This window comes from Nelumbo nucifera, chromosome 6 (genome assembly GCF_055504915.1).
Source record: "Nelumbo nucifera cultivar China Antique chromosome 6, China Antique-T2T, whole genome shotgun sequence".
Lineage (NCBI taxonomy): Eukaryota > Viridiplantae > Streptophyta > Magnoliopsida > Proteales > Nelumbonaceae > Nelumbo > Nelumbo nucifera.
Window position 1 is genome coordinate 68238857 of NC_142654.1, and position 23414 is coordinate 68262270.

Here is a 23414-nt window from a genome sequence, read left to right on the forward strand (position 1 = left end):
TTTCCTTTGAGATAAGAATATTCCCTTCTTGCTTCTTGTTACTTCAACACCCAAGAAGTATTTCAACATTCCCAAATCTTTGGTATGAAGCTGAGTGTGGAGAAAGGATTTAAGGGATGAAATCCCTGTAGTATCACTCCCTGTAATGACAATATCATCCACATACACAACTAACAAAATGATGCCAGCAGCAGAGTGCTTGAAAACAGAATGATCAGACTTACTTTTCTTCGTACCAAAATTCTCGACTGCCTGACTAAACTTTCCAAACCAGGCACGAGGACTTTGCTTCAACCCGTACAGAGACTTGTGAAGATAGCAAACTTTCCCATACTCCCCCTGAGCAACAAAGCCAGGCGGTTGCTCCATATAAACTTCTTCTTGAAGATCCCCATGAAGAAAAGCATTCTTGATGTCTAACTGATGAAGGGGCCAATTATAAGTAGCTGCCATAGAAATAAACAACCTGACAGAAGTAAGTTTAGCAACAGGAGGAAAGGTATCAGAATAATCCACTCCATAAGTCTGAGCATATCCTTTAGCAACAAGACGGGCTTTCAATCGGGCAATGGACCCATCAGGATTGACTTTAACTGTAAACACCCATTTACACCCAATAGCCTTCTTATTTGCAAGTAAATTTACCAAGGTCCAAGTACCATTGTCCTCTAAAGCATTCATCTCCTCAATCATAGCATTACGCCATCCAGGGTGAGAAAGGGCTTCTTTAACAGTCTTAGGAACAGAGATAGAATCAAGAGATGCAATAAAAGAACAAGAAGAGGACGACAAATGATTATAAGACACAAATGAAGATACTAGATAAGTACACTTACGCTTACCTTTACGAAGAGCAATAAGAAGATCATCATTAGAGACTGGTTTTGATGACGAAGGAACAGGATCAGTTGAGATGGGATCTGCCGACGAAGGAGCTGGTGCAGGACATGGATCCGGAGGGGTTGGTCGCCGAGAATAAACCTGTACTGTAGGTGGCTTAGGCCTGGCAGGAGCAGATTCAATAGGATGTGAACCAGATGATGTGACAGTATAGATTAACAAATCATCATCCTCCCCCTGACTTGAATGAGTAGATGGAAAGAAAGGTGTATCTTCTAGGAAATTAACATCACCTGACACAAGATATCTGTGAAGAGTAGGACAATAACATCTATACCCTTTTTGAACACGAGAATACCCAAGAAAAACACACTTCAAAGATTTTGGATCTAGTTTGGTAACCTGAGGACGAACACCCCGAACAAAGCATGTACACCCAAATACCCTAGGCTCAATAGGAAACAGTGTTTTATTTGGAAACAGAACATGATAAGGAGTCTTACCTTGAAGGATAGACATACGGTTAATCAAAACACATGCTGTGGAAACTGCATCAGCCCAGAAAGGTTTAGGAACCTTCATTTGAAATAACAAAGCTCTTGCAGTTTCAAGAAGGTGTCTATTTTTCCATTCAGCAACCCCATTTTGAGATGATGTATCTACACAAGAAGTTTGATGAAGAATGCCATGCCGAAGCATGTAAGTTTGAAAGGATTCTGACAAGTACTCCTTAGCATTATCACTTCTCAATATTTGTACAGAAACATTAAATTGAGTTTTAATTTCAGCACAGAAAGCAGAAAAATGAGAAAACACCTCAGAACGATTTTTCATTAAATATAACCATGTCATACGAGAGTAATCATCAACAAAAGTAACAAAATACTTAAACCCAGTTTTGGACTCAACTGGACACGGACCCCAAACATCTGAATGGACTAATTCAAAATGAGCATTAGCTCGTTTATTGACTCTAGGACTCAAACTAAGACGATGGTGTTTAGCAAACTGACAAGACTCACAATTTAATGACGACAAATTCTGAAATTGAGGACAAATTTGCTTTAACACATGGAGAGAGGGGTGGCCCAACCGACAATGTGCTTCAAAAGGGGTTACAACTCCAGAACAGGCTATTGGATCTTGGAACTTGTGTATAAAGGATGTAGAGACCTCCAGACTCACGTCCCTTACCAATAATCTTCTTCGTCGTAAGATCCTGAAATAAACAATAATCAGGAAAAAATGAGACACAGCAATTGAGGGTACGAGTGAGTTTACTAACATAAATTGAATTAAATGATAACTAAGGTAAACTAAGAACATATGACAAAGGAAGTGATGGTGTTGGACTAATTGTGCCAGACCCAATAACACAAGATGTTGACCCATCTGCTAAAGTAACAGGAGAGGTAGATTTATGTGACTGAAAAGTAGAAAACAGACTTGAATTACCTGTCATATGATCTGTAGCTCCAGAATCAATGACCCATTTTGAAGAGGAGGAAACAAGACATGTATTGGGTTTACCTGACTCGACGATGGCAGTAACAGGAGTAGATTGGGGTTTCAATGATTCTTGGTACTGAGCAAATTTGGCATATTCATCTGCAGATATCATAACAGACTTCTCAGAAGTATCCGTGGTGGATGCAATATGGGCCGACTGAGTTTTCTTATTCTGCAACTTCCTGCAATCTCGCTTCATATGTCCTGGCTTATGACAGTAATGACACACTATCTCTCCTAACTCCTGTCCACGAGTATTAGTATTCCTGTCATAGTTACTTGACCTACCACTACCACTCCTGTATTGTTGTCTCCCTGATTCAGATGTATTATTGCGGCTGACAAGGGCACTACTAGGCTGAACAGGTGGAGAACATTCTGTACGAAGGACCCTACTGAAAGCATCTTGTAGAGAAGAGATCTCTAAACTGGAAAGAATCTGAGATTTAGCAGTCTCAAATTCAGAAGATAGGCTAGCTAAAAAACTCATAACAGCCATCTTTTCTCGCTGAGCTTGTTGAACAGTCACATCAGTACTAAACGGAAGCAACATATTAAGTTCTTCATATGTTTTCTTGAAATCCATGAAATAGCTTGTAAGAGATCTATCGCCTTTATCCGCCCTGTAAAAGGCTTTGCACACATCATAAATGTGGGAAATATTCCCCTTTCCGGAGTACAAGAACTCTAGATAGTTCATTAATTCCTTGACAAATCCACAGTGAGTGACTAAACCAACCACCTCACTTTCAGTGGAATTGCGTATCTGCAAGAACAAACGGGCATCCTCCCTCAACCAAGACTTTCTCGAGTCATCATTAGGAGGGTCATCAGTCAAATGGTTATCCATAGCAATACTCAGCAAATATAGTTGAACAATTTTACTCCAATCCAGATAATTAGAGCCATTAAGCTTATGCTCAGTTATTTTTGACATCACCGGAATAACATCCGACATAACTACTGATTTCTTGTCTGCCATAATCTCAAAATTCAAATAAACAGAATATTTTGAACACCGAAAATCAACAGAGCACACCTGTTGAAAACACCGGAATGGATATGCACGTAACAAAGCACAAATATGTGCTATACAGGACGAGGCAAGACAAAAGACAACGACTGAAAAAATTTTCCGGCGACAGATGTGCCTCCATGTGCCGGCGCGTGTGACTGTGGCAGAGTCTTCAAGCGGTGCATGAGACACACGCGCAGGGCTGCTGACTGCCGAACTTTGCAAAGACTAGATGCTCTGACTGCTCCAAGGAGGTGACCCGAAACACCCAGAAATTTTCCTCTACCTACTGTTTACTTAAAAAAAAACAAAAAAACAAAAGGGCAGGCAGAGACTAGATACTCTGATACCATGTAAAATAAGAGTAAATAGAGGAAGAAGAAGAATTTGTTGTATTATTCATCAATCTCGTATGTATATATACAAGTTACAAATTCTATGTTAGGAAAGAATATATTAGGAAAGAAGACTAATTAAATTCCTACAAATCAGTCCTACAATCAAGGTAAATCATATCTCCCTAGTATTTACTTCCTATTTTAGTTATACAGTCTGTAACATCATATCTCCCTAGTATTTACTTCCTATTTTAATTATACAGTCTGTAGCATCTTCCTATTTTAATTATACAGTCTGTAACACTTACCAAGGGCCTCCATAAGTTGAAACTCGATAAAAACCTAGGCCAACTGAGCATGATAGGTATCTATGCTTATCTTGAGGGGGAGTGTTGAGATTATATATTGAGGGCAAGGGCATTCTTGTCCTTCCAATTTATTTGTATTTGGGCACCCATTTAGGGGCAAATTTGTAATTCCTCCAACATTAAGTTAAATGTTTGTTTTGGGTGTGTGAATAGTAATGCCATGATTCTATTGAAGAGTCGCTTCTTCGTCCTACTCCCACACTTCCGATTGGGGTGTGAACTAGTTAAATGTTTCCCAAAGCTCCATTGTTCTTTGTCCCCATGCGTGTGTTTGGTTGTTGTTGCTTTGTTCATGACCTATCTCCCTTCCATGGTAAACTAGACCCTTGTGCTATTCCATGTGTTTTCTTGGGTTACCCTTCTTCTCAAAAGGGTTACTAGTGCTTTGATCTTGTCTATAGGAAATACTATGTATCCATGGATATGTCCATCTTTGATAATGACCCATTTTTTCTATTTCTCCTCAGGGGGAGAATAAGGTTGAGGAGAAACACATACAAGTTCAACTTCCTCCTCTTCTTAATCCTCCTCCATTTTGTGTGTTTCTTCGTTGTCGAAGGGCCAGACGAGTTCAGAAGACATAAAGCAATTTGAAGTTGTACGACCGACATCATCAGAATCTCTGAGGTAGATCCTTTTCTACCAAGTACTATTGTCCCTATTGATATGCTTGAACCCATTGATATAGATGCTTTTAATGTTGATGATCTTGACATCCTATTGCTAAAAGAAAGGGTGTTAGGTCTTGTTCTACCAAGTATCATATTTCCCATTTTGTTTCCTATGAAAACATCTCACCTCCCTTATATTCTTTTTTGTCTTCCATTAATAGTATTCCTATCCGTAAGAATGTAGCAAAGCCTTGTTGGTCCTTGAATGGACAAATTCAATGGAAGAGGAAACAAGTGCTTTACATAAAAATGGTACATGGAGTTGGTGGACCTTCCTGATGTAAAAGAACCGGTAGGGTGCATGTGGGTATTTATAGTGAAACATAGGGCTGATGGCACAACAGAAAGCTATAAAGCCAAGTTGGTGGCAAAGGGGTTCACACAAGTAATATAGAGTAGCTTATGTTGAGACCTTTGCCCTTGTTGCCAAGATGAACTCTATTAGAGTCCTCTCTTTGGCAACCAATTTTGATTGGTATCTTCATTAACTAGATATCAAGAATGCCTTCTTGAATGGTGATGCAGAAGAAGTATATATGGTTCAACCTCCTGGTTTCTATGCTAAAGGGAATGAGCAAAAGATGAAGAAATCCTTGTATGGACTAAAACAATCACGGAGGGCTTGGTCTAGTCAGTTCTATTTAGCCGTGCAATAAATTGGTTTCAAGTAGTGGCAGTCTGACCAAACACTATTTGTGAAGGGGGGGAGGAGGAAAAATTATAGTAGTAATAGTGTATGTTGATGACATAGACTCATAGTAGTCACTAGGGATTGGACAAGTGAAATTTTGAAGCTCAAGAAGTTTTTAGCCAATTAGTTTGAGGTGAAAGATCTAGGTTCCTTGAGGTATTTTCTTGGAATTGGAAGTTGCCCGCTCAAAAAATGGGATCTTCATTTCTCAAAGGAAACACATCCAAGATCTTTTACAAGACATGGATAAATTGGAAGCAAAGTCAACTGATTCTCCCATTGACCCTAATCACAAGTTGGGTGATTGGGATGGTGAGACAATAAAGGATGTGAAATAGTTCCCGAGACTTGTAGGCAGGCTTCTGTATTTGTCTATGACTAGGCTTGATATTGCATATGCCATGGGTTTCCTTAGTCAGTTCTTGCATGCCCCTAAGGCTACCCACATGGAGGCTGGTAAGAGGATTCTCAAGTATCTCAAGAAGTATCATCCAGGGGCTGGTTTGTTATTCCAGAAGCATGGGCATTTAAAGGTGGAAGTGTATACAAATGCTGGTTGGGTTGGATCTGTAGATGACAGGAAATCTATCCATGGATATTGCACTTTCATGGGAAGAAATCTTGTCACATGGAGGAGTAAGAAACAAAGTGCGGTGGCTAGGTTTAGTGTGGAAGAAGAATATAGAGCCATGTCCCATGGTGTTGCTAAAATGTTGTGGATAAAAAATCGGTTAAGTGACTTGGGATTCACTCGTGATAGTCCTATGTATTATATTGTGACAACAAGGCAGCTATCAATATTACTACCAATTGGGTTCTTCATGATAGGATTAAGCACATTGAAATGTACAAACACTTTATTAAAGAGAAAATTGTGAATGGCAAAGTATGCACCCTTATGTTACTATGTTAGTTCTGAAGAGCAAATTGTAGATATCTTCACAAAGGGCTTACATCACCCGCGACACACTGACTTGTGTAACAAATTGGGCATGATTGACATCTATGTCCCAACTTGAGGGGGAGTGTTAACAGTACTTGTACTTAAGCCACAGGGTTTTTTTTTGTCTTTGTACTCTTTTATTTTAAGTTGTTGGGATGCCCTAATATAACCACAAGTTTTTTTGTCTTTGTACTCTTTTTATTTTAAGTTGTTGGGATGCCCTAATATAAATACAAGTGCTGGAGCTGCCAGCCTATCTTTTCGACCCCAAACTTTTTACTTTCTCTCTTCCTCTCTTCTTCGATTTCTCCAAGAAAACACTTTCAAAGTTGGGCACTTATAATATTTTTTTAACCAGCTAGAAGGGGGAGTATCAATATGTTTAGGAGCATTTTTTTATAGTAAAGATAAATTTCATTAAAAGAAAAAAGAAGGTACAAAGAAAGGTGATAAAATCACCCATAAAATAACAACCACAATAAAAGCCAACAAGACACCTCTTGAAACAAACCACCCTAAAACTAAAAATTAAACCCTGTGCAACAAATACAAGAAAAACAACCATCAATGTCAAACTCAACCAGTTAAAATATCCCCCACCCCACCACATTAGGAGCATATCAATAAGGTGTTTGTGCTGCATTCTTTTCTAGTTTCCCCAAAATTTCTTCTTTCTTCATGTAGACTCTTTCGTCTCTTCTACCTCTTTTTCTTACATTAATCTGTTGCTAATACTGGGATTTCAATTCCAACCTAATTTCCAATGTTTCCCTAATGTTTTCATAAATTAAATGAATTTCAAAATGTTTCTATAAACTTTCACAAATTAGTTCAGTTTAAAACATTGACTAATCTGGATTTTTCTCGGGTTTTTGGATAAAAAATGTCAGGAGAGAAATGCACTGATAAAATGAAATGGTTTACTGACTGGCTTTCTGTTACTTGACACTGTTTACTGTTGGCTCACTTATCATGTATTGGCATAGGATATCATATTAATGTCTTAAATCTAACCACATGCATCCAGTTCTCATTGAAGTCCTTGAGGATATGAGAGTCTTAGATCAGAAATCCTTCATATCATTTGACTTATTAGAATGATGTCATGGCCCAATGGTAAGCAAATTATAATATAATGGTGTATTTGTAGTTTTAACCAAAAAACTGAAGTGGTCTTCTCAGGTAAAGGCCAGTATTGTATTGCTCTCTATTTGTTATCTATATGCATATTGATTTTTGCTTAATGGAAAATCTCTCTTATTTTTCTAGGTGCATGAAATACGGGATTTCTTCTGGGATGGAATTGCTTCTCGAGGTGCTTCATGGTTGAGAGAGGAGCCTATTGAAGAAATTTGGAAACAAGTAATTTTAGTACCTGTTTGTGGGGGTATGATGGTAGGTGCATTGAACAGTCTTCATGTTGCTCTCAAAACCCCTTCTGAAGGAACATTCTTATCTGATTTGAAGGCTGCTTCAAGGCCATTTTTAAAGGCAGTTGCAGCCGCCATTACTCTAGGGACTGGAAATTCATTGGGACCTGAAGGTCCTAGTGTTGAGATTGGTGCATCCATAGCCAAGGGAGTTGGTAATTTATTTGAGTGTAATAAAGAAAGGAAGCTTTCTCTCTTGGCTGCAGGTTCAGCAGCTGGAATCTCATCAGGTTTTCAATGTTTACTATCTGTAACTAATCCCATCTGTCTAGATGCATCATTGCTTGTGTTATACATGAACTTTGCAAGTTATGAAGAGTGGTTTTAAGATTTGACTGATGCTTGGACACTAGTATATATAGGGTTACAAATACCATATTACCTTCATATATACCATGTACTGTTGTAATTTCTATACTATTTAGTATGTTCACCCTAATAAAATAATAGAGTGCATGCCGCAACCCACTTGAATTCTCTCAGCATCTTTATCTTCTCTATTATTTTCTCTTTTGCTCTTTTTTTCCAATGGCAGATAACATGGTATCAAAGCAAGTTCTACCATAGATCTACAAACCCTTTTTTATCCTTTTTCTTGGTTGTAAAACCAGAGAATGTTCTTTTGGGAATACAAACATAGCGATGGAGGTAAAGGCATTATAGAATATTTTCCTGGATTGTGATTTCTGATCATGCGGTAGCAGCTTTAGTAATCTTGCAGCCATAATGATCAAAGGTATCTTTGGTGAGAAGAGATAAGGACTGTAAGCTCTTTGATGGACTATATGCCTCCTATTTTGACTGTAGGGGACCAGTTATAGGTCTAAGAAACTATCCAATCTATGGTTCAGTTGAGCTAGAACAATTTATACAGTATGATTGTTGTTATGTGACAATCCAGGAACTAGGAAGAAGAGAAGAAAAGAGAAGAGAGAAAAGTTTAAAAGAGGCAAAAATTGCAAAATGCCAGCCTCTCTCTTGGCCTTGGAAGGGCTAGGAGAAGGGCAATAAAGGAGGTACTTAGAAGTGAAATGCCAGATATTTTGTTGACTCAGGAGTCTAAAGCTGTAGGAGATTGATAGAAGATGGTCTAGGAGCTTTTGGGGTGAGAGAGGTATTAATTGGATTTTTACACTATCTTAGGGAGCTTCCAGTGTTTTAAAAGCGCAAGGTGAGGTGCCAAAAAAATCAAAAAATACAAAAAATTAAAAATATTGAACATCATAATAATTAAAAATATAAACAAATTTTAAAATAGATGTTTATATTTTAAAAAAAAACTATATTGCATTACTTCAAATATCTAATGTGATGTTAAACATTATGCATTCTTGGTTCTACAAGCCACCTTTGTACCCAGCCCCTCAAGGCAAGCCCAAACAAGTCCATAATAGGGTCTTAGATTCTCAATCCCTATAAAAAAGATTTAGAATTTTAATTGTCTCTTGAAAACATCTTTTATTAGGATGAATGAATGAGCAACATTAGCAAATAGGGGGTTCTCTTCACTCTAGCCTCGGGGGGTTTGGTTGGGGGTCTAGGAGCAAAGCCCTAAGCCCAGTTGCTAGGCATAAAAAATAGAAAAAATGGGCAAATTTTCAATAGGCGTGCACTTGGGTTGAAGTAGATGCAAAGGAAGGTTGTAGTAGAATTACCATTACCTGAAGTAGACACAAAGGAAGTTGAGGTAGGATGAGCAAAATCCATCTGACGGATTGTCCAACCATATAGCTCCAAATGGTCATGGAAAGAATTAATGATATCTTCCCGGGAATCAGTCATGGAGGGGCGGTCTTGGCTCAAGATAGTAGTAGATGGTTGAGACTCTTGAGAGGCCAAGTTTGCTGCATTAAATTTCTTCTAACCTTGCTGTCCCGGTTTCTTATTCTGATCTGATTTTTACTCAGCTTTGGGCCCACTTTGGCTTCCCACTAAGGCCTACTTCTTGCACTGATGGAAGATCTTTACTTCCCAATATCTGAACTCTAAGAGACTCATATACAGGGTTCAGCCCCAAGAGGAAGGCAAAAACCCGTTGTTGGAAAACTAGAGACTTGTAGGCCTTAGCATCTGCATCACACTTCCAGTCTATGTTCTGATAATGGTCCATTGCTTTCCAAATTGAGGTCAAATCAGAATTGTATGCTGAGAGACGCCTCTCCCCCTGCTTACAAGTTGAGGAAGCAGCTTGCAAGTAAAAGATTTTGGTATAATGTCGTTGCTCTAAATAGGTAGATTTTGCCTTCTCATAATTTCATAAGCTGTTTCAGCCCATATGAATGTCTTCCTTACTTGAGGTAGCATAGATAGTAACAGCCATGTCATCACCATGCTGTTTTCCTGGTCCTACCTATCATGTTCTTCACCCCCAAACTTCGGTTCTTTGGTTTTACCATTAATATAACCCACTTCCTCCTGACAGTTATGTAAAGTTTAATTCCCCTCGACCATTCTAGGTAATTGAAACCATTGAATGGTATCACAACCATAGGAGAACTCATGTCAAAGCCTCCATTCACTCCACCTTGATTGGAGGACACACTAGACACACTAGAATCCTCATAAGACATGATATAAAGGTCTGATTTCACAGTTCAGTCAAAAAATAGTCACAGAGATACTTGTTCTCACACAAATAGCACTATATGACCATTCCCTTTGGTGCACACATAAAGAACATTCACTACCACACTGCTGAATCAATTCCAGAGATGAAACAAGATCAATTTCAGAACTAAACCACCCTCATAAGTAACCCTTCATCAGTTTTCTTGGCCACACAACTACTGTAATCCCAAAAAAAGGATAGAGAACTGCTGTCACACAGTCACAGGTCATTTAGACCTATACAACCCAGTTATTTGAGCAGAAAAAAAGGATCACACGATCCACAAGACTGAAAAAAAACACAGAAATCACAGGTCATTCAGACCTCCATAACCCACTTACCTGGGTAGAAAAGGATCACATGATCCACAGGAGAATGAGAGAACCACCTTGCATTTAACTTCCCTCCCTTTAATGATTTTTGGAACACGACCAAGAGGAAAGGGAAGAACTACACTGAAACTCCCTTCAGATTAGTCTGATGCACCACTTGATAGGTTCGATCCACAAGAGAAAGGAAAGCGAGAAAACTGGAGAAAAAACTTTGATTGAACTGCTTCTAATCCCAGAAAAGCCGCTCTGATACCATCTTTTCTTGGTAAAAATGCCAGAAAGAACAGAGAAAGGAAAAGAGAAAAGAGAGAGGAGAGAAGAGAGAAGAAAGAAATTTGGGGTCAAAAAAGAGTAGGCTGGCAGTGCCAGCTTAAGTATTTGTGAATAAACCCTAGTTGTTTCTAGGTCAAAGTAGAGACGAAGAAAGAAGAAAGAAAAGAGAAGGAAGAAGAAGAAGGAGAGGAGAAAAGTATTCGGCCAGACTATAAGAGAGGATGTACAAAAGTACCTCTCCTAGCCGACCCACTTGACTTTTATTCATGAAAACTTGAGTTACAAGAAAGACAATTTTGTCCCTCGTAGAAGATGGGACACATAACTTAAACTCAGATACAATAGACATTTCACTTTCAATAAGATACACCAGAATGACCAAAATACCCTTGACTCGAGCATTCTAACAGTATTTATGTTTGGGCGACCCAATCACCTAACATAATAATAAAAAGAAGAAAAATTACAAATGTACCCCGGCAGCACTAAAGAACATAAAAAACTAAGAGACTTTAATAGTGTCATTGGTCAAAATAGGTGGATTTTGCTTGTTCCCAAATTTCATAGGTTGTATCAGCCCACATGAAGTTCCTTCTCACCTGTGGCAGCATAGATACTAGAAGCCGTGACATAACTGTAAAGAGATTGGGCTGAATGGGCCCTAGTATCTTTTCTTGTAGTATGTTTTATTTATTTGTTAGCTAATGGGCCTATCTTAATGGGCCTGTTATTTCTTTTGCTAGTTCTCTTTATGTTACTACCTAGCTGGCCGCCCACTTAAGGGTATACTTGTAATTATGCTAAGATTGAAGTTTAGTAAAAGGATTAGAGAAGGGAGGGAAGAGACATTTGAACTCTTCTTCTTCTTCCTCCTCTTTTCTCCTCTTCCTTCTCTTGTACTGCTGTTCTCTTCTTTTCTTCCTCTTTTTTCTCTAATTTTCCCAAGTTTACATCAAATTTAGAGGACTGATTTACAACTTGGTATCAGAGTAGGTTTCTTTCTTTCTTCTTTTCTTCTTCCTCTTTTCCCATACACCCTTCGATTAAGAGAGTGTATGGAGAGATAGGTTCTCTATAGTTCAGAGGATCTTTGGCCTAGTTGGTAGAGGGTTTGGAGAGTGTAAACCTGGCCGGATATTGCCAAGAAGTGGTGTTGTACTGTTTCCGCCCAAAACTCTAGCAGATTAGAGATTTTCGAAGTTACAAGTAGCAGTGAAGCTTTGGGTGTGGCGCTCTATGCTTGGGAGGTGTCTTTTGACTTCTAAAAGAGGGCGGTTCAGGTTTGGAAGAGATTGGGAAGCTTTGGTAGGAGCGGCTGCATCTTCTCTCTTTCTCCTCAATAACCGGATGCAATGAAACCCTAGTTTTCAAGCATCTAGGTACTGGTTTGACTTCAAGTAAGTTTATAACGACCAAATTTCTGGTTTTTTTAATTTTTGTTTAATTAATGGAGCAATACGGAAGTGAGTTCAAGCAGGTGCCAGTTTCTAGGCTTGGCTCGGTAGATTCTGTTTTGACTAGTGTGACCACAATCAAGTTAGATGGGACAAATTATCTTGCTTGGTCATAGTCTATAAGGATTTATGTCTGCAGTAGAGGAAAATTAGGGTACCTCACAGGCAGTAAAGTGAAACCCGAAGAGACAGACCCTGAATATGAGAAATGGATGCAGGAGAACTATACTGTCATAGGATGGTTAGTCAATTCTATGCAGCCTCATATAAGTCAGCACTATCTCTGGATGTCCTCTGCCAAGGAGATATGAGACAATGTTACTGAAACTTATTCACAGAAGTTGAATGTGGCTAGAGTCTACAAGCTGAAAAGTGATGTGAAGAACCTAAGACAGGGGGAGAAGAGTGTGGCAATCTACTATTCTATACTGAAATCCTTATGGTAGGAAATTGATGTTATGGAGATAGTTGCATAGGAAACTGAGAATGATTCAGAAATGTTTAGGGAGTTGGTGGAAAGAAACAGGGTGTTTGAATTTCTTACTGGACTCAACCTTGAGTTTGACATCATTAGGCAGAATATTCTAGCCAAAGATGATGTTACTCTTGCCTAGGCATATGCTATGGTGAGCAGTGAGGAGAGTAGGCGGCAGGTTCAGTTACAGAGTCCACCTATGGAATACTTTGCACATGCGGGAATAAAGCCGAAGGGTCCAACTAAGAAGAAGGAGCAGGTATGGGAATATTGCAAGAAACTGAGGCATACAAAGGACACTTGCTGGAAGCTTCATCCTGATCTTCTTCCCGACCGGTTTAAGAATAACAATTTTAAGAAGGGTAGTCAGACAGGAAAGCCGAAGACAGCTAATGTTGCCACAGTACCAGAAGGAGGAAGTAAGGAGAGTGAAGAGAAGTCCACCATTGAACAATTGGCAGCAATGAAGGCAGACTTTGAAAAGTATGGTAGGTTGTTAAGTCACTTGGACGCTACTGTTTCTACATCTCACTCTTCAGGTAACACATCATCATCATCAGCATTTTCTCACTCAGGTATAAGTGCTTCTGCAAACCATGCTTCAGTTTCAGGTAATCATAAAATCCCTTGGATCATTGATTCTGGTGCATCAGACCATATGACCATCTTGTCCAACCTTTTCTGTTCATACCACCTTCTCTTTGGTAAAGAGAAAATGTCCCTTGTTGATGGGTCCCTTGCTTCCATTTTTGGCAAAGGGGATATAAAAACCTTTGACACCCTTTATTTATCCTCTGTCCTTCATGTCCCTAAACTTAATACAAATCTTTTATCTATTAGTAGCCTGACAAAATCCATGAACTGTAGCATAACCTTCTTTCCCACTCATTGTGTTTTTCAGGACATACAGTCTTAGAGGATGATTGGGAGTGGCCATGAGGTGAACGGAATATACTTGTTGGACACACCTAATAGTGCTCTTGGACCACCTCATGGAGTTGCCTTGGAGTCAGTCTTGTTAGAGTCTGTTGACAAAATCATGTTATGTCACTTTCGGTTTGGTCATTTGTCTTTTTCTGCTTTGAGTCATTTATTTCCAGATATGTTCAAGGGAGTGTCTTTATAAAGTCTTCATTGTGAGTTGTGTAAACTAGCAAAACATTGTAGACAATCTTATTCAGTAAGCAATAAAAGATCTATTTCTCCTTTTCATATTGTTTGCTCTGATGTGTGGGGGCCATATCATTTGCCTACTATGGGGGGTTACAGGCACTTTATCCTTTTTATTGATGATTACTCTCATTACACTTGGATTTATCTCATGAAATACAGGGATGAAGTACTAACTATTGTGCATGTTAGTGTAGGGGCATTTCTATCTTTATACTTATGTTGAGGTTGCTGATCTGTAATATTATATTAGAACTAGTGTCCCTCACTTAAATAAGGGCACATTTGTCTTTTCCATTATATTAGTAATATAAAACATGTCTGGCTGAATGGGAGAAGTAATTTTTCCCTAATTCGAACCAGACTTTTCTTCTCTCCTTTTCTCTTCCTTTCTCTCTCTCTTTCTTTCTTCTTTCTTCTTCTCTCTTCTTGGCTGTTATCAGACTAACAGAACTCAAAGGCAGGCCGAATTATAATATGGTATCAGAGCTCAACTAAGCAACTCGGATCTGCCCAGATTTCTGTTTTCTGCACACTCAATCTAGGTTTTTCTCTACCATCGATTGGAGATAAGGGAAAGGGCTGAAAAGGAGTGGTCACCCTCTTCCCTTGGAGGTTTCTATTTCTCCAATTGTGTTGTTCGTGGTTGGTTGTTGTGGTCTCTAAGAAGCCCTCCCCTAATCGATGAAGAGAAGAATGCTGATTCGTGTGGTGCAGTGGGTGTCTTGTGTGGACTGATTTTCTTCTTGTGTGGTTTGGTTTTCGGGTGATGAGGTAAGAGTTTTCTATGCATATTTTTTTGTTATGAATCAAATAGGAAGAATGTTTCAGATCGTATGATGGGATTTCAGACTGTGTGCTAGGGTTTATGTTGTTTTATTTTTTGTGTGATTCGAAGGGGGAGTGGTTCTCATATAGTGGTGAGATTTCAGGTAGTCAAAGGGTAGGGTTTGTGGTGTAAGGAGTGCAACCTTCAGCAATAATAAGTGTTGAAACCAGTGTGATTAGTGTGATCAAGTAGTGTGCAGTGTGCCGAATTCAGTAATAACAGAATTCAGCAATGGGAGATAACAGTGGTAGCAAATCTAATGTGATGATACCTGTTGACTACCTGAATGTTCAAATGACCTCCATTAAACTGAATGGGGAGAATTATGTACCTTGGGCTAAATCTGTAGAAGTTTTTCTGAGGGCAAAGAAGAAGGGAAACACACAAGGGAGGAGAAACCCTCCACTGATTCTCATGAGTATGAAGACTGGGAACAAGAGGATGCACAGATTATTACGTGATTATGGAATAGTATGGAACCCAAGATTAGTGTAAATTTCATGTTTCTTGACACTGCCAAAGATGTGTGGGACCATGCTAAGAAGTTGTATTCTAGTCAAGACAATACAACCAGAGTATATCAGTTGTATCAGGAATACTTTAATCTGCAACAGGGCAATCAGAGTCTTGAGGAGTACTATGCTAGTATGAGAAACATTCGTAATGAGTTGAATGTTTATCACCCCCTCACTTCTGATGTCAAAATTCAGCAACAACAGAGAGAACAACTTGATGTGACTCGATTTTTGGTGGGGCTGAAATCTGAGTATGAACTAGTGTGGGCTCAGATACTAGGAGGGTCAGCTCTCCCTTCCTTAGAAGAGGTGTTTGCTCGACTTCGGAGGACTTCCATTGGGTCTACTGAGAACTCTAATGTCTCAGATAGATCAGCCTTTGCAGTGTCAAGGGGCCGTGGTGTTAGAGGTGGAGCTCGAGGAGCTCAATCTGGCCGTGGTGGTAGCAATGGTCCAGTATATGGCCGGAGTGGTGGTGGTCGTCGTACTGGAGGTAGAGATTCAGGGGGAGCCCGTGGCAGAGGACGTGGCTCGGGTCCGAGGAGATGTACTCATTGTGGTATGGATGGACATACCATTAATTATTGCTATGACTTGCATGGTCCACCCTCAACCTAGGCCAATCATGCCATGACTAGTGACACCAGTTTCAGACAGGAGAATCGTTCAGCTGATCAGATGCCTCCTACATCCACAGATGTTCCCAGGAAGGAGATGGTGAGTGTTCCTCGTGATGAGTATGAGAGGTTTGTCTAGTCCACATCTCAGCAGAACACGACTACTTTCGCACATTCAGCTATGGCTTGTTTGGCATCCACACCCAATCCCTGGATTATTGACTTTGGAGCCTCCGATCACATGATTGGAACTCCAGGTGTGTTTTCTTCCCTCTCTCATTGCTTAACATCACAATCTATTACTCTTACTAATGGTTCCACATCATCGATTTGTGGTGTTGGCAATGTTCACTTGACCCCCTATAAGCAAGCTGGGCATGATTGACATCTATGCTCAGCTTGAGGGGGAGTGTAAGGAGACTGGGCTGAATGGGCCGTAGTATCTTTTCTTGTAGTATGTTTTATTTATTTGTTAGCTAATGGGCCTGTTATTTCTTTTGCTAGTTCTCTTTATGTTACTGCCTAGCTGGCCGCCCACTTAAGGGTATACTTGTAATTATGTTAAGATTGAAGTTTAGTAAAAGGATTAGAGAAGGGAGGGAAGAGACATTTGAACTCTTCTTCTTCCTCCTCTTTTCTCCATCTTCCTTCTCTTGTACTGTTGCTCTCTTCTTTTCTTCCTCTTTTTTCTCTAATTTTCCCAAGTTTACATCAGATTTAGAGGACTGATTTACAACTATAACCATGCTATTTTTGTGGTCCCATTTGTCTTGTTCAGCACTTCTAGATTTTGGTTCCTTCACCTTACCACTAATATAGCCTATCTTTCCCTTTGCAGTAATATAAAGTTTAATTCCCTTAGAACACTCTAGGTAATTAAGTCCATCTGAGCTAATAACATCCATAGGGAAATTCATATATAATCCCCTAGTTAGTCCATTTAACACCGGAAGTAGCAAAATCTTCAGAAGACATGGTAGACAGCACTATTCAGTCACAAGAAACACGTCTAACACGGGCCAACATCATAAGGACCAAGCACTAAAGTCCACACCAAATGTTCCATAAGGTTGAACACAAAACAGCACCTCTCCAAGGGCCAAAGGCACTAGGTACTTCACAGAAACCCTCCAAGAAACTCTTACCAGAGGCTAGGGGAGAACTTCTAAAACCCCTCATAGCATCCAGACACATTGACACAGATTTATCTTGGTACTACGACCAAAAAAAAATTAAAAAGAGGCTACCCAAACTTCTCCAGTCCAGGTTGATGGGTGCTTTCTTGTGATTCAACACAGAAAAACCAAGAAGGGGAGAGAAAAACTTGATTGAACTGCTTCGGACCAGGTTGATGGGTGCTTTCTTGCAATTCAACCCAGATAAAGCAAGAAAAAAAGGAAAAAATTGTTTGATCTGCTATCATGTCTCAATCGTCCGCTTTGATACCATATAATCTTGGTATGGTGGCACCCCTCAACCCATTTATATAAAAATAGGAAAAGACCTGTTAGAATGCTCGAGTCAGGGGTATTTTGGTCATTCTGGTTTATCTTCTTGAAAGTGAAAGGTCTATTGTATCTGAGTTTAAGTTATGTGTTCCATCTTCTATGAGGGACAAAATAGTCTTTCTTGTAACTCTAAGTTTTATGAATAAAATTCAAGTGGGTCGGCTAGGAGAGTGATTTTACAAATTCTCTCTTCTAGTCTGGCCGAACACTCTTTTTCTCTCCTTCTTTCTCTTTTCTTTCTTCTTTCTTCTTCTCTACTTTGACCTAGAATCAACTAGGGTTTATTCACATGGTATCAGAGCAATAAGGTCTTGTGTTTTCTTGCTGTTGTCTTCTTCCTGGGATTGCCGCCAGCTTCACAGTAGGTTTCATCATCCTACAGCTGACCTGATTGGAGACTCGATAAAGGGCTGAAAAGGAGTTGCCGTTTTGAGGGCCTGAAGGTGAGAAAGCCTCTGGCCGGTGTTGTGGTGGTCGTTGAAGTGGTATACTAGACCCTCTATTCAATGTACGAAGAGGGCTGGACATATACAGGTATGGACACTGTTGTCGTGTGCTCAGAAATGGACTGTGAATGCTAATTTTTTTGTGCTTCAAAAGTTAGTTGTTGTGGTGCTGGGTGAGACTGAAGTGAACTCCTAGACCTTGTGTGTAATCAGTTCTGTAGTATGAAGAACAAGTGTTCGATGAAATGACTGAGTAATTTCAGCCGTGGTATGTTGATGGTAAATGGTTCTGCGGTGTGCAGTCCAAGTGTATGATGTGTTGACTGAATGATTTCAGCTTTAGAGTGTAGTGTGTAATGTGCAGTTGAAGAAGGTGGAGTTGGTGGTATCATAAGTGAGATAAGTCTTGTGAAGAGTGTGAGATTGTGGTGTATATTCAAAGGTGAAATAATTGAGATGGCTTCATTTGCAGATGGGAATGATAACAAAACCGGCATCTTGCTTTCTACAGATTATCTAAGTGTTCAAATGACATCCATCAAGTTGAATGGTGAGAACTATGTATCATGGGCAAAATTTGTGGAGGTGTTCTTGAAGGCCAAGAGGAAAGTAAAACATGTGAGAGAGGAGAAACCTTCCGCTGATTCCCCTGGGTTCAGTGATTGGGAACAAGATGATGCACAGATAATGACATGGCTTTGGAACAGCATGGAACCAAAGATTAGTGTGAACTTCATGTTCCTAGATACAACCAAAGAAATCTAGGATCATGCTAAAAAGTTGTACTCTGGACAAGACAACACAATTAGGGTATATCAGTTATACCAAGAGTACTTCAATTTGAAGCAAGGAAGTCAAATCTTAGAAGAGTATTATGCAAGTTTGAGGAACATCCGCAATGAGCTAAATGTGTATCACCCTCTAACATTAGATGTCCAGATCCAACAACAGCAACATGAACAACTTGATGTGACTAGATTTCTTGTGGGCTTGAAGGCTGAGTTGAGCCTGTCAGAGCACAGATATTGGGGGGATCACCTCTCCCCTCACTTAAGAAGTTTTTGCCCGTCTTAAGAGGACATCCATTGAGCCGGTAGAACACTCTTCCTTCTTTGATAGATCTGGTTTGGTAGTGACTAAAGGGAGTGGCCGTGGAAGTAGAAGTGGTGGTGGCAGCAGTGGCCCTCCAAGCAATCGTAGTGGACACATGTTTAACCGGGCTAGTGGCCGGACTGGAGGCCGAGAGTCAGGGAGAGGCCGTGGAAAATGAAGGAGTAATGCTCAGAGAAAATGTACACATTGTGGCTTAGAGGGGCACACAGTTAATTTCTGCTATGATTTGCGTGATCCACCCAACACTTGGACTAACCATGCTACATCTAAAGTAGCACAATTACTGAAAGCCAGCAAACTGCCCCAACCCCCTCCACACCCGCTTGTGCTTCCGGGCAGGAAATGGTGAGTGTACCACGGGCAGTATATGAGCAGTTCCTTCAAACATCTCAGCAGAACACAGCTACACTTGCTCATTCAGGTATGGCTTGCTTAGCTTCCAAAGCCTCACCCTGGATCATTGATTCCGGAGCCTCGGACCATATGTCTGGGACTCTTGATGTATTTTCTTCCCTTTCTCGCTCCTCCACATCTCAGACAGTTACACTTGCTAATGGTTCTACATCTCCTATTTGTGGTGTTGGTGATGTTGATCTCTCCTCCTTGTCTTTAGCATCTGTTTTATATGTTCCTAAGTTCCCTTTTAACCTTATGTCTGTTAGCAGATTAATCAAGTCCCTTAATTGTTCTGTAACCTTCTTTCCTTTTTCTTGTGTGTTTCAGGATCTCAAGACGGGGAGGAAGATTGGTGGAGGGCATGAAGCAGGTGGTTTGTATTACCTTGATGGTGGTGGCCCCCCAGTGTCTTTTCAGTCATCTCTTACTCCTCTTCAGTGGCACTGCAGACTTGGTCATCCCTCTCTCAAGGCTTTGAAGCTACTAGTTCCTTCCTTGAGTCATCTTTCATCATTAGATTGAGTCATGTCAGTTGGGAAAACATCATTGAGTCTCATTTAGTCCAAGAGTTGATAGTCATGTCTCAAGTTCTTTTGCCTTAGTTCATTCTGATGTACGGGGTCCAGTTAAAGTGGTGTCATACAATGGGTTAAGTATTTTCTAATCTTTGTTGATGACTTTTCAATGATGACATGGATCTATCTTATGAAAGACCGTAGTGAATTGTTCTCTATTTTTCAAAAATTTCATGCTGAAATACGCACTCAATTTGGTGTTCCTATGAAAATACTTCGCTCTGGTAATGCCAAAGAATACAACTCCTCACCATTTCAGCAATACCTAGAACATCATGGGATAATTCATCAAACTTCTTGTGCTTACACCCCGCAACAAAATGGTGTAGCTGAACGGAAAAATAGACATCTTCTTGAAACTGCTTGGTCCTTGATGATCAATATGAATGTCCCAAAGCACTTTTGAAGTGATGTTGTTCTTACATCATGTTTTCTGATAAATCAAATGCCCATGTCAATCCTTGGAAGTCAACCCCCTTTCTCTGTGTTGTTTCCCACTTTGTCTCCATTTCCTCTCACCCCAAGAGTCTTTGGTTGTGTTTGCTTTGTTCAACACTTGGGGCCTGGAGTAGACAAGCTAGATGCTCGAGCTACGAAGTGTATTTTTCTTGGCTACTCAAGAACTCAGAAAGGGTATAAGTGTTATAACCCAAAATTTCATAAATCGTTTGTGTGCTCTGATGTCACCTTCTTTGAATCAGTTCCATTTTTCTCAGATGCCAGGGTCTCTTCTTCTCCCTCTGTGGTTCCTCTTCCTGTACCGGTTGTGGACACTCTTCCCGTAGCTCCCATTCCTACTGCAGATGCACATCATATGCCTGTTACTATAGAGAGGCCGCCAATTACTTAAGTGTATACCCGCAGAAGTGCTTCGGCCCCTCCTCCACTTCCGCACCTGTCGACAGATCCTGCTCCTGCTCCTTCTCCCTCAGATCTTCATCTCCCTATTGCTTTGCGGAAAGGTAAACGTACTTGTACTTCTCATCCCATTTCAGACTATGTTTCCACTGCTCACCTTTCTGCTTCTCATTGCAAGTTTATATCTTTACTCTCATCGGTTCCCATTCCCAAAACTGTACAGGAAGCCCTTGCCTCCCCAGGGTGGCAGCAAGCCATGGAAGAACTCTCTGCTCTACAACATAATCACACGTGGGAACTCACCACTCTTCCTCCTAGTAAGCACACTGTTGGGTGTAAATGGGTCTATACAGTGAAGCATTGTCCTAATGGCAGTGTGGAATGATTGAAGGCAAGGTTAGTGGCCAAGGGCTATTCTCAGTTATATGGTGTGGACTATATGGAGACATTCTCTCCTGTGGCTAAAATTGGTTCAGTTCGGGTGTTGATCTCATTAGCTGCTATGTATGATTGGCCTCTCATACAACTTGACATAAAAAATGCCTTCCTACATGGTGATCTTGTTGAGGAGGTGTATATGGAGCAACCACCAGGGTTTGTTGCTTAGGGGGAGGCTGGTAAGGTGTGCAGGCTCAAAAAGGCAATCTATGGACAGAAACAATCTCCACGTGCATGGTTTGGCAGGTTCAGTGAAGTGGTGAAGGCCTTTGGGATGAAACAGTGTCAGGTTGATCATTCTGTGTTCAGCTATAACTCAAAGGATGGGAAAATCTTGCTAGTCGTGTATGTGGATGATATTGTCATAACTGGAAGTGACAACAATGGAATTGACAGGCTAAAAAAATTCTTACAGGACCACTTCAATACGAAAGATCTGGGGAAGCTAAAATATTTCCTAGGAATAGAGGTTGCGAGGTCAAAACAGGGGATCAACCTATGTCAGAGAAAATATGTTCTTGATCTACTTGAAGAAACAGGGTTGTTAGGTGCTAAACCAGCAGAGACTCCTATGGAACTCAATGCCAAGTTAAGTGTGGATGCAGGTGAAGAGTTTGATGATCCTGGAAGATACACAAGGTTGATGAGAAAGTTGAACTACCTGACCATTACCCGACCAGATATATCATTTGCTGTGAGTGTGGTGAGTCGGTTTATGCAACATCCCCGGGTTCCTCACTGGAAAGCTGTTCTGAGAATTGCTAGGTACCTAAAGGGTGCTCCAGGTCATGGTTTGTTATACCAAAAGGGAGGAACTCTTGAAATAGTAGGGTACACAGATGCTAACTGGGTTGGCTCTATATCAGACAGGAGATCAACCACAGGGTATTGTACCTTCCTGGGTGGCAATCTTGTAACTTGGAAGAGCAAGAAGCAAACAGTGGTGGCAAGAAGTAGTGCAGAAGCAGAGTGCAGGGCTATGGCCCATACCACATGTGAACTAGTATGGCTAAAGAACTTACTACAGGAGATGGGATTCTCAATTAACAAACCCATGAAACTATACTGTGATAACCAAGTTGTTGTTCACATCTCATCCAATCCCGTCTTCCATGAAAGAACCAAACATATTGAGGTGGATTGTCACTTTGTGAGAGAAAAAGTGATAAGTGGGGTAATAACTACATCTCATGTGAGCTCAGGAAATCAGTGGGCAGATCTCTTCACAAAGGGATTGTCTCGGGGAAGAATAGATTACATTTGTAACAAGCTGGGACAATATGATATATACTCTCCAGCTTGAGGGGGAGTGTTAGAATGCTCGAGTCAGGGGTATTTTGGTCATTCTGGTTTATCTTCTTGAAAGTGAAAGGTCTATTGTATCTGGTTTAAGTTATGTGTCCCATCTTCTATGAGGAACAAAATAGTCTTTCTTGTAACTCTAAGTTTTATGAATAAAATTCAAGTGGGTTGGCTAGGAGAGTGATTTTACAGATTCTCTCTTCTAGTCTGGCCGAACACTCTTTTTCTCTCCTTCTTCTTCTTCTTTCTCTTGTGGCATATGATTATAAAACTATTGACAGTTAACATAACCGAGTAATCTTAGCATAATGTCTTTGTTCAGAATAAGTTGATTTTGCCTATTTCCATATTTCATTAGCAGTATCCACCCACATAATGTTTTTCCTCACATCCGGTTCCATAGCTACAAGAAGCCTGGACATAACCATACTGTTTTCCTAGTCCCAACTCTCATGTTCAGCAATCCAACTCTTAGGCTCTTTCACCTTCCCATTAATATAGCCAGCTTTACCCCTTGCTGTAATATAGAGTTTTATGCTCTTAGACCACTCTAGATGATTCAAACCATCAAGGGGGTGATTTGCATAGGAAAATTCATACTAACAGTCCCAACACTACCTGTTGCCTGGGAGGATATAGCTCCAGAAGAAGCTGAATCATTCGTGACCATTATAACAATCACTAGAGTGCACAAAGAAAC

The 23414-nt window shown here is 40.2% G+C and overlaps 1 protein-coding gene across 9 annotated transcripts in view; it reads left to right on the forward strand.

Moving 5' to 3' along the window:
* The window catches only part of CLC-E (chloride channel E), a 64642-nt gene that overhangs the window by 21518 nt on the left and 19710 nt on the right, over positions 1-23414 (forward strand). For all 9 annotated transcript variants that reach the window (XR_016077388.1, XR_736865.3, XR_002023195.2 and 6 more), the window contains one exon: positions 7645-8035. Coding sequence is in view for 5 of the 9 variants with exons in the window: in XM_010272354.3 (XP_010270656.1) it covers positions 7645-8035 (391 nt within the window). In the remaining 4 variants the exon portion in view is untranslated. The remainder of the gene's footprint in view (positions 1-7644; positions 8036-23414) is intronic.